This window comes from Xiphias gladius, chromosome 14 (assembly GCF_016859285.1).
Source record: "Xiphias gladius isolate SHS-SW01 ecotype Sanya breed wild chromosome 14, ASM1685928v1, whole genome shotgun sequence".
NCBI lineage: Eukaryota > Metazoa > Chordata > Actinopteri > Istiophoriformes > Xiphiidae > Xiphias > Xiphias gladius.
Window position 1 is genome coordinate 727,760 of NC_053413.1, and position 13,875 is coordinate 741,634.

The 13,875-nt window shown below is 39.7% G+C and overlaps 1 protein-coding gene across 1 annotated transcript in view; it reads right to left on the reverse strand.

Moving 5' to 3' along the window:
• The window catches only part of dlgap1a (discs, large (Drosophila) homolog-associated protein 1a), a 152,630-nt gene that overhangs the window by 28,225 nt on the left and 110,530 nt on the right, over nt 1–13,875 (reverse strand). The window contains exons 6-11 of the mRNA XM_040144422.1: nt 9,959–10,083; nt 8,583–8,708; nt 8,256–8,414; nt 8,002–8,084; nt 4,362–4,407; nt 1,017–1,268 (exon numbers count right to left, since the gene is read on the reverse strand). Of these exons, the coding sequence (XP_040000356.1) occupies nt 1,017–1,268; nt 4,362–4,407; nt 8,002–8,084; nt 8,256–8,414; nt 8,583–8,708; nt 9,959–10,083 (791 nt within the window). The remainder of the gene's footprint in view (nt 1–1,016; nt 1,269–4,361; nt 4,408–8,001; nt 8,085–8,255; nt 8,415–8,582; nt 8,709–9,958; nt 10,084–13,875) is intronic.

Consider the following 13,875-nt stretch of genomic DNA (forward strand, 5'->3'; position numbering starts at 1 on the left):
TTGCTGTCTAACAATCCAGTGCAAATGCAATTACTGTCTGAAACAGTTCAATCCCTGTTGGAGAGGGGAGCAGAGATAATATACTTGAATCTGACAGTGAGACAACCAAGGATTGTTTTTATTATTCATTAATCCATCTTTTATCTTTATGATTATTTAATTAATTCTAAAAAAATAATATTTCCCTGAAAAAATGACAAGTGACCATCAGAAGTTAACAGACCCCTGTTGTTAATTTGATGCTAGTTTATGATTCTTTGTGTTTTGATTACTTGACAGCATTGAATAAATGCTTTTTTGTAGCTAATACATAAATGTAATGTAATGCTGAGTTCAGTATCAAGAAAGCAATAAAGTAACAAGGCCCCATTTACACTTTTCATTTCAAGTGTCTCATATCCAGAATCCAGATAAGATTTAAGACACTTCCATTTACACTTACTGGCACATATTACAGTCACTCTGTATGCAATTTCATCAAGTTAGCACTGAGACTTTTAAATTTGGATTAAGTGTGGCCACTTGGGGGAAGCAGAACATGTATGTTATGAATGTAAACACAACATTGATATATCATCACATTAGCACTGCAGCTGGAAATCAGGTTGATGAGAGCACTGAGAATGACCAAAAGTTGCGGAACTTAAAATCAAAACAATGCGTTGTGGCTAAAAAGCACCGTAGAGATGAGGGAACCTGCAGAGTTGGTGATAAGATGATAATTCTCTGTTGGTTAATTACTGCAAGCAACCCCTTTCACATTACACATAGTAATTTCTTCCATTTCTAATCCAAAAATATTCACAAGTTCACCTTTAACAATAGCTTAACATTTTAAAAGTGTGGAAAATGTAGTAATTTTCTGGAATTAGTTAGTGAGTGGCAATAGTATTTCTGACATGACAACCGTATATGTAAGAAATTAATGCAGTCTTGAATGTCCATGGACCTGTTCTTCTAATATATCTGAATAAGCTCCCACTTACCTCCAGTATAGTAGAGGTATTGAAGTTGACATCAAGTGGGTCATCTGTAATACTGTCTATCCAAGGATCTGGAGGGGGGAGGATGGATGGGTCGAAGCCAACATCCTCATAGTCATCAGAGGCACAGGCATGGTAGTGGTTCCCTGAGCCCTGGATGCTGACAGTAGAGGTGGCAGCATCACGGGAGTATTGTCGAGAGATGGCAACAGATGACAGGACATCCATGTCAGTGTCTGGGGCGTCTAGAGGAGTGTCCAGCAAGTCGGGCATGTCCAGATCTGCCTAGATGGGATAATGATTAAATGTTAATAACTGACTAAATGAAGAAATGGTGGTTTTAGTAATACCAACCCTGTCTCCTAAAAATTACATTTCTATACAAATAAAAACTGCAACAGCAAATAGGAAACATAAGTGTGAATAAGTTTTCTATTGACATGATGAGGAAATGCTGTGAATTTGATACTGAACGTTATCAGTAAAATGTTCACAGACAACATATTAGTTTTCTTCCAAAATATCTGATCCCCACAATATCCACTTGTGGCGACTCCAGCATTATTAATCCGTTTCATGGTTCTCTTTAGACTCTCATAGCACTTGGTTAGGGTTATGGAAAGATCTTGGTCTGGTTTAATACAGAAAAAATTAACAGTGCCATCAGACACAATTTGTTTACTTAAATAAAATAAAAACATCCATCTTTCCCTAACCTTAACCAAAGCCCTTTTGTCGTCTAAACCATAGACAAGACTCTGGATGCAAACCCTGGTCTCTGGTGGGACAATCGTGCATTTTGTACACCCTTCCTACCTGGTGACTCAGCTGCTGTTAATAAATGTAGTTTAATTCATTCAAAAAATACATTGCCTCTGAACATAATCTAGCCAGCGAGAATGTTTCCTACACAATGTATTTGCTGTGTGTTTTATTTGTACGGAAACATAATTTCTATGAGACAGGGTTGGTAATACAGGTTTGCTAAATCTATGTCAGGCCACTAGAGTTCCACTTACTTCCGAATTATATTCAGTCTAACTGAGCAGGGAACTCCATTGTAATGCCATGGGTCTCAGGTCTGTGTGTTTATTAGGAGGAAATGAAGATTTTCATGACAACCAGGAGATGTATCATCACAACCTTGATGTACTTCAGTGTTCTGTTCAAGGTACTAATCTTCACTACTACGCTGAAGATACTCGGCTTTATGTGCCTGTAAAGGCGAATGATCACATTTATATCAGAAAATTAAAATCTTACTTGGCTGCTGTGACAAACTGAATGCCATAGTATGACTTCCTACTTATATATTCAGAAAAAAAACTCAGATGCTGATCATTGGTCCAGCTCAGCATAAACATCAATTAAATCAGCAATCAGAACTATATGATCTCTCAAAGTTTGACAGTCAAAAATCTTGATGTGACTTTTGACCCTGCCTTCTCCTTTGATCAACACATTAGAGAAATTACCAAGAATGTTTTTTTCCACCTATTGAACATTACTAAAAGTCAATCTTTTCTGTCCACGGCTGATACGGAAAGACCCTAATCCATGTTTTTGCATCAATCAGATTAGTTTACTGTAATGTGTTTTACAGCCTTCTTTCTCCATTCAGGCCTGTTTGGGTTGACAGCATTTTGGATATGGTCTAATATTTCTGAGTCAATTTTGAATTGTGTCTGACTGTCCTTGGGTCATTTTTGGATTAGGTGTCATTTTCTTGAAAATGTATTATATGAGCATCAGGTTCATGTAGGTTTTCCATGGCTTCATTTTGAAATGAGTCTTAATTTTGCCCCCTAATGAACACAGTTTCATAAACACAGTCTGAAAGCTTTCCAAGGAAAATGTGTCCATCACTGGCATTCTGTAAGTGCTATGCAAAGGCAACTGGACTTGCTTGAAGTTCTTGAAGACATTTTGCCTCTCATCCGAAAGGCTAGTATTTTTATATGTAACTTTCTATCTTTCTTTTTTATTTGGTATTTTCCTTTAGTGCGATTTAAAAAAAAAAAAAAACTTTGTTCTATTTTATTAGTTCACTCTTTTCTAATTGAAAATATATGAATATTTGTTTTTACATTTTCTGTGTGTAGCAGGGTGGGGGCTTCAACTGCATTTCAATGTGCAATCTTGTATTGTATAATGACAATAAAGCTGAACCTTGAACCTTGTAACTGAATCGCATACTGTACAGAAATTTGATGGAAACAAGTGGGTGCCTGGAACTGAACAAAAGGGATATTTACATTTCTAAAACACATTAGTGATATAAAGTGTGTGATTTTGCATCTCTAACATCAAAAACACTGTTAAAATCTAATGTAATGCCTATTTTATTTAATGATTCCCAATTTAAATACCCATATCCATATGAGTTTGGAACAAAACCGAAGCATTTGTAATTGATGTTATCTTGTGATAGTTCTCTCAGCAATTTTATGTGGTTACCTTGGTATCTACAGGCCTAAGCAGGACAAATTACTTTATTGTAAATGTAAAAGGAATTCAAAGATGATTATTATTATACATGCATAATTTATATTTGAATTTCTGTGAATTTTTCAATAATTTTGTATAAATACACCACACATTAATAGTTACTATTGATACACTGATTATTGATCCAATATGTCTTTTAAAACACTTTCATTAATGTCTGTTGTTATGAGATCTAAAATACAATTTGAATATTTTAGTTTTCACCATAAAAAACCAACAGCGTTGGTGATGAAAACAAGCCACATTTTTAATAGAAATAACACCCCTGAAAATACTGAAACATTTGGATCACCTGGGGGAGCTGACGTCATCTGCTAAGAAGTGGTTTTAAAAACAGCGTCAATTGCTGTCTAACAATCCAGCAAATGCAAATACAGTGTGAAACAGTTCAATCACTGTTGGAGAGGGGCTTCATCCGAAAGGCTTCTTCAGTTCTGACAAAGCCTTTCGGCTGAGCATACCATCATCTGAATGACTGAGAATCTTCACAGACATGTCCATCACTGGGATTAGTGGAGAGTTAAATGTTATTTCAAGGGATTTCCCAAGAATCCCCACTGTGAGGGAAACATGAATTGTGTGCCTAGAAAGAAAAGGAAATTTCTGTCCCGCAGAAATTTTCAGGAAATTTTTAACTCAAAGATTTTTATAATGTTATAAAATGCCAACTGGTTCTGGACTTAGATCAAAATACAAATAGTGACAATCATGGCTAATTTCCACTGAATTTCATTATGATTCAGTTTTGAGATTCTTTGTTAACTGGCAAAGAGTGGACAGACAGAAAAGTACACATACTGTAAGTCCTTGCAGGACATAATAATTTGAGCTTAATAACTCTATAACAAAATAGTGCTAGTGGAGGCTTACCTGTACAGCTGTTGTCACACTGTTGGAGCGCTGGAACCGACGATACCTAACCACCAGAGGAAAACAAACAGTAAATACTAACCACCATAATTTTTCCATTTGTTATCCCAGAGAACAATTTAAAGATCCAAAGTTTTGTTTGCTACATACTAATAGAGAAATATCAGTGTTAACGGTAACTCCCAATGATCATTGTGACCACTGATGTTACTACTAGAACTGGGTTGTTGTTTTCCACTCACCATCTTATCATGGTGGAGAGATTTGTGCATCTCTGTGAACCTGGGTGCTGTATTGTTGGGGGCAAGAGCTTCTGGTAGGGTCTCCCAAGGCAAATTGGTCCCACATGAGGGGCCATTAGAGCACTTCACAGACCCTAAATGAATCAGCCATGACGGAGATTCGACAAGATAGGAAGATAGCTCATCGGCAAGCATCTGGTGGCCAGGCCTTGACCCATGGGGCCTTCCTGGGCACAAGAAAGAACTACATGGAGCCATTGCCCTGTGGACCTACCAACTGCAGTGATAGGCATTAGGGTTGGGCTCATTGACAGTCAGGTGGCAGACAAAGATGGGGACCTAGGAGTGCTGACCTCTGGCATTGTGTACTGGTTCTAGGGATGTGGAACATCACCTTTCTGTCAGAGAAGGAACCTAAGCAAAGGTGGGAGGTGGAGCAGTACCAACTAGATATAGTTGGGCTCATTTCTATTCACAGCAGTGGGTCTGGAAATGAACTCCAGGAGAGGGGCCCAATCTCTCAGTTTCCAGAATTGCCTGGTGTGAAAGGTGCTAGGCAGGTATGGGGACACCCACAATACCCTGGCTGACCACTGCTGTGTTGGAGTTTCCTCTAGAGAAACAGAGGGTTGCCTCTATGTGACTATGAGTCGCTGAGTGGAAGGCCTTCTTGGAGTCTTTGGTTTTGGCCCTGAAAAGGGTACTGCCTAAGGACTCTATAGTTCTGCTGGAGGACATCAACACTCACATGGAAAACGATGGAGAAGCCTAGAGGGTGGTGATTGGGAGGAATGACCTGCCAGATTTGAACTGAGAACATATGGCTGACAGCCCTATCTTCGAAGTCTTTAACCCCTCCCCAAAAAGAATTTCTCATGCATCCTGGGGGAGGTTGGGAACGTGGAATTTGAGTAGGCCATGTCCGCAGATACCATTGTCCAGGCAGCTGCTTGGAGGTGTCAGAAGATCTTTGGTGTGTGCGTGATGCTAAACTGAGGCCATGTAGAACGACTTTCAGTTGGCCTAAAGGAAATTCTGGCAAACTGGCCTGGCTTAGGCTGTGTTCAGCAGGACAGAACAACTGCTGACGATGACCCTATTGGTTCTCATATCTAAAAGGGGTACTGGAGAGTGTGCTTCAACAATCGCACAGCTCAGCCTACTTGGGAAAATTCATGCCAGGGTACTGGAGAGGAGGCTCCAGACGATTGTCAAACCTCAGATTCAGGAGGAGAAATGTGGATTCTGTCCTGGCCATGGAGCAGTGGACGTCTTCCTCCAGTGGTGCTCTTCACCCTTGTAGGGTTACAAGAGGGGTTATGGGATTTCGCCAGTCCAGTCTACATGTGTTTAATGGACCTGGAGAATGCTTACAAATGTGTCTCCTAGGGTGTCTTGTGGGGGGTACTGTGGGAGAATGGGGTACCAGGACTGTTCCTATGAGCCATTCCTCATATTACTGAAGTGAGAGCTGTATCCGTATCCTTGGCAAGAAGTCAAACATGTTTTTGGTGGTTGTGGGGCTCCACAAGGGTTGTCCCTTGTCAATGATTCTGTTTCTCATCTTCATGTATTCATGGAGAGGAGAGTGTCCATTTGGCTTCATCAGACCATGACCTTGAGCACACATAGTTCTGGCGGTTTGCAGTTGAGTGGGAAGCAGTCAGGCTTACAGTCAGGAAATCCAAGTCTCAGGCTATGGTTCTCTGTTCACAAATGGTGGTTTTCTCGCTCTGGGTTGGGAGTGAGTTGCTGCATCAAGTAAAGGCGTTCAAGTATTTCAGGGTCTTGTTCACGAGTGAGGGTAAAATGGAGTGTGAGATCAATGACGGATTAGTGGTGGTGGAGCAATAATGCCGGTGTATGACCAGACTGTTGTGATAAAAAGGGAGTTGAGCCTGAAGGCAAAGTTCATGATTTACCAGTCGATATACAGTACATTCCAATGTTCATCTATGAGTTTTGGGCACTGACCATGAATTAATGAGAATATGAATAAATATAATATATGCTTGTATCCAGAATGAATGTGACTGTGAATGTGATACAAGCGGCTGGCTGGGCTCACCCTTAGAGACAGGGAAAGTAGCTCAGACATCCGGGAGATCTGGGTATAAAGTTGCTGCTCCTTCGTATCAAAAGAGGTCAGTTGAGGCAGTTCGTGGATCTGATAAGGATGCCTCCTGGGTGCCTCCCTCTGGAGGTTTTCTAGGCATGCCCAACTGGTAAGAGACCCTGGGTTAGACCTACAACACGCTGGAGAGTTTGTAAATCTCATCTGGCTTTAGAATGGGATTGATTTACATATCTAATTGAGCCTGGGAAGGTTTTATTATCCTCTGGGAGGCTGGGATGTGGAGGATGGGGATGTTTGGGCTGTCTTACTTTGCCTGCTACACTCAGAGTGTGTGGGTGTTTGTTTGTAACCAGAAAGAGAAGTAATTACACGACAGCTGGAAATGATTCAGCTAGATTTCAAAATCTGCTCAAATCAAATTCTGAAGGAAAGCATATTATATGCTACATGACATCTGTGACTGAATATATAAACTAATCAGATAACAATGTTTAAAATTGTGACTAACTAAAAAACATGTATAAAAGCCAGTGATCTTTATCTCTTACACAATGTGCACACAAGCGTAAAATACAGCAGTATTCTGGCTACCATATTTTTGTTAATACTTTATTTTTTCTCCAGTCTCTACTCAGGGTTTGCCTATGCAATCAACAATAGAAACGATGAACAAAACTACCAGCAAAATATCTTTTGATGATAAAAAGCAGATGGTTAAGGATTTAGAGGTTTGAGTAATGTCTTACATTTTCCAACCTGTTCTTAAGTGAATTCATCCATCCATCAATCCATCCATCCATTCATTGATCCATCAATCTATCCATCCATTTATCCTATAACATGTATACACTATGTATGTATTTCTACTCACAGTTATTGAGTTGCTAAAGGCATGGATTGGTAGTGGAACCACCTTGAAAAGGTTGCCAGGGTAGTGCCAATATACTGACATCATTCACCACATTCCTTTACTTACAGACAATTCATAATTCTTTGAACTGTTGGAGGAAATGCACGCAAACAAATTTTGTCCCCCATCACTTACATTGTAAAGTGTTAGAAAGAATTTTTTAATGGCTAGTATTAACTGGAGTAATGACTACAGTGTGCAAAACCTGTTTCAGGGTTCATATGGGCCCCTGACAATTATTTTAGGACCGACTATATTCATAAATAAATGTGTTTTCCTTGTTTCTTCTGAAACCAAATGTTCAGCCTTTTTCCTATGTACTGCAGATGTTAAATGGTCAAATCTTTACTTAGTAAAAAGTCAACAAAAGAGAAAGAAAAGATGAAAAGTTAAGAAAAATGTGTGCCTTACCCTCTGTCATCCTCCACTTGCACCCCTACAGAGGTGAACTTGGATGGGTCCTCTGGATCCGGAACCTCCTCTGGTCCATCCACCTACAGGAGACAGACAGGATAAATTCCGAATAGTCAAGACTAGTAATAAAAATTTAAGCATGATATTTCATAAAACTGCTTTTGGTGTTTTTTGTCCTCCTTTTATGTAAAGTGAGCTTGTGAGCAAATATGCATATGCAGAAACATGGATATACAGGCTCTACAAAATACCTGGATGCCTATTGAGAGACATTTGCCCTTCCTGAGTGCTTCTTTCCTGTATTCGTCGCGGTGGTCTTCGACAACTGGCCCCCTGCTAAGGACTGATGGGGTGGGGGTGCTGACTGTCATGGTGCTGTTACTGACATGCTGACTGGCCGGTCCATGGACCTACAAATGAATAATGAGAGCAGACATTAAGGTCCTTTTGAATGCAAGATAAAGAAAAGCAAAAAAATGTATTTATACAAATAATTGCTTCCCATAATTTGGAAACATTTTTTGGGTGGCTATTACAAAGTTACAGCCTGTTTAATTCACAAATAAAAAAGCACTAACCTGTGCATTAGCAGCTTCTATTGCAGCTGTCAAGGCCTTCATGCTGTCGATGCTTTCTGTTGAGTTACTGAGCCCTGATTGGATGGTCATGTCACCTCTGGGTCCCTCCTCTTCCATGTAAGCATCCTGGTTGGTTTTAGAAATTATGTAATATTGTTTTCAAAAAGAGTGTTAATATGACCATTAATATTCCATAGTGTTACTTGTGAAATTTTAATTTTGGATGAAAAAAAAAGGAAAATGTTGCAGCCCAATGACTGATGCAGGTGCCAGCAGTAGCTGTTAATAGTATTGTGTTGAGATGAATCATTGGTTGGCTCCAAAACACATTGAGAAGACATAAGAAAAGCGAACTTCGACAACATCAAAGGCTCATTTTGTATGTAAAATTTATTTATTTATTTATTTTTCTATTTATTCATTCGTCCATTTATGTATTTGTTGGCCGAGGCCTCTTGTATTTGTTTCTGTTAGCATCTGCTTTGCTGTCATCTTCATAGCATTTTCCACTCCAGCTATGACAACAGTGAAATGACATTTCAGTTGTAGCCACTGAACTAGGAAACCTCTAGATGCGTAAAAAATGGTGCTATACACCAAACATCACCAAATTATTTTCCCTGAGAGTGGAAAATTGTATGTACTGTACACCCACGGGAGTGTGGCCAAAACCTTACCGGTCCAGCGAATTTAAAGTGGGACAGTGAAACTTTTGCTGAACGGTAGCCACTGTGGTCACAGGTAAAAACTGTATGGTCAATACTAAATGTTCTATAACAGTAGAACAAGCAGAGAGGAGTCATAAAGTCTGTGAACTGACTCATTAATGTCAGTTACGCAGCAGTATCTATTTAACATTTGCTAACATTAGCTACCTGTCATACCAGAAGTAAGAATGTAACAGCAAAACTGCTGAGTACTTAAGTGAGGGAGAGTTTTATTGCTCATGAATTTAGCTTTATGTTTGTAAGAGAGAGTGTGTTGTTCCTCCAAAAAGCTAATTTGGTTTTAATCTAATTATTGTGGACATCTATCAAGATTTGTCTCATTGTACTAATAAAACCTTGTGTTTTGAGTAGTTTCCTCATGTTGGGTGAAAAGTTTTCCTGGAAATGTATTGGTAGTCTCAAGCGTCCTGGTGCAGGTGGCTCTACCTCCAGAGCTGAAGTGGTGTTCTTCTTTCCTGTCCAAACAACCTGAACTACTGAGGGAAACTCACCACACTACAAAGTGTGTTCTTCCATATATACTATGTGTAAATAAGCCCTCAGGGTAGTTTCACCCTTTCCTATGATGCACATTGTTTCACAGATAGATGTTCTGATGTTCTGTAACTACACAAAGGTCACGTTAACATAATAGTCCCTGTGCAGTACCTGTGCGGACTCTGTGCTGCTCTGGGCTGTGATGGAGATATACGGCTTGGAGGCTGTGGAGCAGGTAGAGGTTCGGGGTGGCACTGGTGGAGGTGTTTTCTTATAGGTAGTGATGCAAGATGAAACTACAAAGAATGACAAAGAAGGAGGGAAAATGAAGGTAGTTACATTTCTAAAAGCAGGCAATCGTGTAGCAGTGAGGGTTCAGAGCTCAGACATACATACATAGCCAACCAAAAACATATGCAGCACAATAACAAACATCAAAATTTAAAACTTTTCAGTTTGAATTATTCAAAAAATGTATGAATACAGCAGATGATGACTGGGTCCAGCAGATTGGAAATCATGCTTGACTTATCTCAGTAAAGTGTATAAGGAAATGGGAACACAACAGTTACTTGTGTCGAATCCAGTCCCAGAGGGGGGTTGTTGGTGATATTCTGCAGACACAGTAATTTAGAGATAGTCCTTTCTGGAAAAATGACCACAATGTTCATTTACACAAACACTCCAAACCACCAGTGGTTATATTTTCCTTGCAAATGTGGTCATGAGAATAATGACTTATGTCGATGCAGTGTACAAAGTGGAAAGACTTTGACATTGGAGACAGCAGTTCACATCTCATCTCATACCAACAATAAACACTGGATTTTTAGTGCATGACCAAGATCTTTCTCTTAACCATAGGGATGAGAAATCAGAAAACACTCAGATGGCAGTGACATCTGGTTTTGTTGTTTCAGTTGGTCCCATTAAGGAACTGGAATCACAAAACTATCAATTTTGGGCTAAATTGCAATACTTAAAGGGGAACTCCACCGATTTCCTACATCGGCATGTGTTTCCAGGTGTTGGGGAGTGCTACTGTGTGTGTGAAAACAGTGTACAATAGTACATGGGGTTTAGACTACAACACACTGAATGAGGTTTCCTGTAAATCACTAAGAGGATTATTCATAACAACTCTGGGTTATGATTATCTACTTTGAACTTCCCTCTGTTACCAACAATGTCAACTTGACCCAAACAGTAACTTAGTGGACCACAGCCAGAACTGTACCTTAGACTGCTCTATGCTCCTCTGCTCATCAGAATCAATGAAGTGCACAGACTGTGCTAAATTGTTACCAAAGATTGCTGTATTCAAGACAAAAAGCAACTTCAACCCGGACATGTGGCAGACAGCCAAAGGTGGTCATAAACACAGACCACAGTCACCCCCAACACTATGACTGGAAAGCAGGTTTGAACAATTAATAATCTCAATGAGACAGAAATGGAGATTGATGCTGATACGTTTGGACATGGGAGTATTATGAGGAGTTCCAGTCATTAGAGAAAGGCAAAAAAGGTTGTGTAGAGCAAAGAGTTAAAAAAAAACAAAACATCTATTCAACTTTGGATTCAACTCCTGTGTCTCTTGCAACTCTGGCAGCCTATGTTTCCGAGAAGAAAATTCCTTAACCGATAAATCAACACCCCTAAAATAAATTAATCAACTTATTCTACATATGGGAATCAGTGATGTTTGCACAGAACATCAGCAGTCACAGTCTGTCTTCAGTCATGTTGCAAAAAAACTTTAAATTTGCTTTTAATTCACTAAATTCGGCTTTATTTAAACAGGTCTTTGGAAAATCATTTTTAATTAATGATACAATTATCAAGCACAATCTTGATTTTATGTTTTGAACTGCAACCTGGTTGGAACAAGATAAATGTTTAACAGTACTTAGCTGTAAAACAGAATAAATTAGAATAGCACATTTCTAGTCTTATCGACCACTCAAAGCGCTTTACACTACATGCTACATTCACCCATTGACACACATTCACACATTGCACCCACAAACACACTCACACATACTGATAGCAATTTGGGTTTCAGTATCTTGCCCAACTCGACATGTGGCCTGGACAAGCCGGGGATCAAACCACCAACCTTCCAGTTAGTGGGCAACTCGCTCTACCTTCTGACACACATCCACCCCAGGGGGTATCGAGTCAAACCCTCCCAGCTTCAGTTTTATGAGTGAAGCCAGAGTACATAAGAAAGCTGGTGGATTGTTGTTTTGTTCAATAATTTTATCATGTGCAAACAGATGTTTTATGGAAATTTTGCATCTTTTGAACCTGCTGCTGTAGTCTATTAGATCTAGCTATTTTTAATAATCATGTGAATAGTTTGCACACAGAGTTTATTGTATGTACGTAGAAAGGCATTGGCATTGGCTTATGAAAACAGGCCATTCCGTAGGCAATGTCTTAAGGAGGACAGTTAGATGGATACCATGCCACAACCATAAAAGCGATATCTGATTATTCATGTAAGAACTCTTTCTGTTGTGCAAAGATATAGATGCGGAAGGAACATCATATACAACAATATTTTGCACTACACCCATACTGGGTCATGTCAGATGAATAAGTCAAAAACAAAACATACAGAACAAGCTTCACGTGAGGGAGTGCAGGGTTTCTTCCTGTTTAGGGCACTGTCTCTCGTGACTGGTGGAAGCCTGTGGAAGAAAAGAGGGACCAACTTATCCGCCAGCCATGGGAGCGCTAAGCCTAAGCCACGGCACTTCCCCAACATTCTTGACCAATCAGATAGATGCACATTCCCTTTGAAAAACCTGTGTAGCGCTAAGTCAGACACTCTTTTCTATGAAGTTGGCTAGAGTGAACTGCTTGCAGACTGTGGTCTTCTGTATGGAAAAGATCCATGTACATTTCAATTTGATTCTCTGGTTTGTAAGAAATTGTTAAACTGAGAAATAACTCATCTCCTGGATTCTCTTCCCAAATCAAAGAACCCGCCGAAAAGTCTTAAACATCTACAGGCAACTTAAATATTGTGCAAGCTTTTTTGGATGACTTTGCTGAACTACTGTCTATCATTTACAGTGACTTTGACCGTGCAGTTATTGTTAGTGATTTTAGCATTCATGTTGACAACCCCCAGGAAAGAGGCACAATGGGAAAATGCCACACGGGCAAAAAAAAAAAAAAAAAAGACAGTTGAAAAGCTGAACGGCGGTGGCAAAAAGACAAATCTCCAGGTTCATTATGATATCCATAAGCAGATATTGATAATTCAAAACTGAGAAATGCATGGCAGTCTTTCTTCTCTGATGTCATTGCCACAAACGACAACAATGCCTGTGCTTTATTTCCTACACATATATATACATATATATATATATATATACACACACATACACACACACACACACATATATATTATATATATATACACACATACATATATATATGCCCTATATATTGTAGGTAAAAATGATGAGTAAGACCATATGTTCCTTTGTTCCAAAGAGAAAGGACGGCTATTGAACCCAGGATCCTTCACCTTTTCACACCTGGTCATGAAACTCCCCTATTGACCCAACAACCAGTTACCATCGGTCACTGTTTGGCCTAGGACCCATGACATCATGAGCTCAACAAAACTCCCATGCCTTGCCCTTTCTTCTCCTCACTGCTCCAGCAGGGGCAGCAATAGCTCTCTTTATGGCTGTCTTCACTGCAGGCCTGCTTATAGAAGACTGCTACCTTGAACACTATCAATGGCAGCGACTTGAGAGCTACTGAAGAGTAATCGATAGTGAACAAGTTTATTTAGCAGCAGCGGCTACGATGCAAACCCTGCCAGCTGATTTTGCAAGCAACAGGAGACATGAAGCAGAGTTAGCATCAAGTGGCTTACTCTGACTAAAGGAGCAACCACTGATCTCTTCAGCAACACAGCCAGTATGACTGCAGCTCGCTGGATTTCCCACAGCAGCATGCCAGAAGGAATCTTTCTCCCTCCCCAGACTTGGTAAAGTTAACTGGGCCTAGTGTAGTGTAGCATAGCATGGCTAAGCATAGCACTGTTTAACTTTGTCAACGTA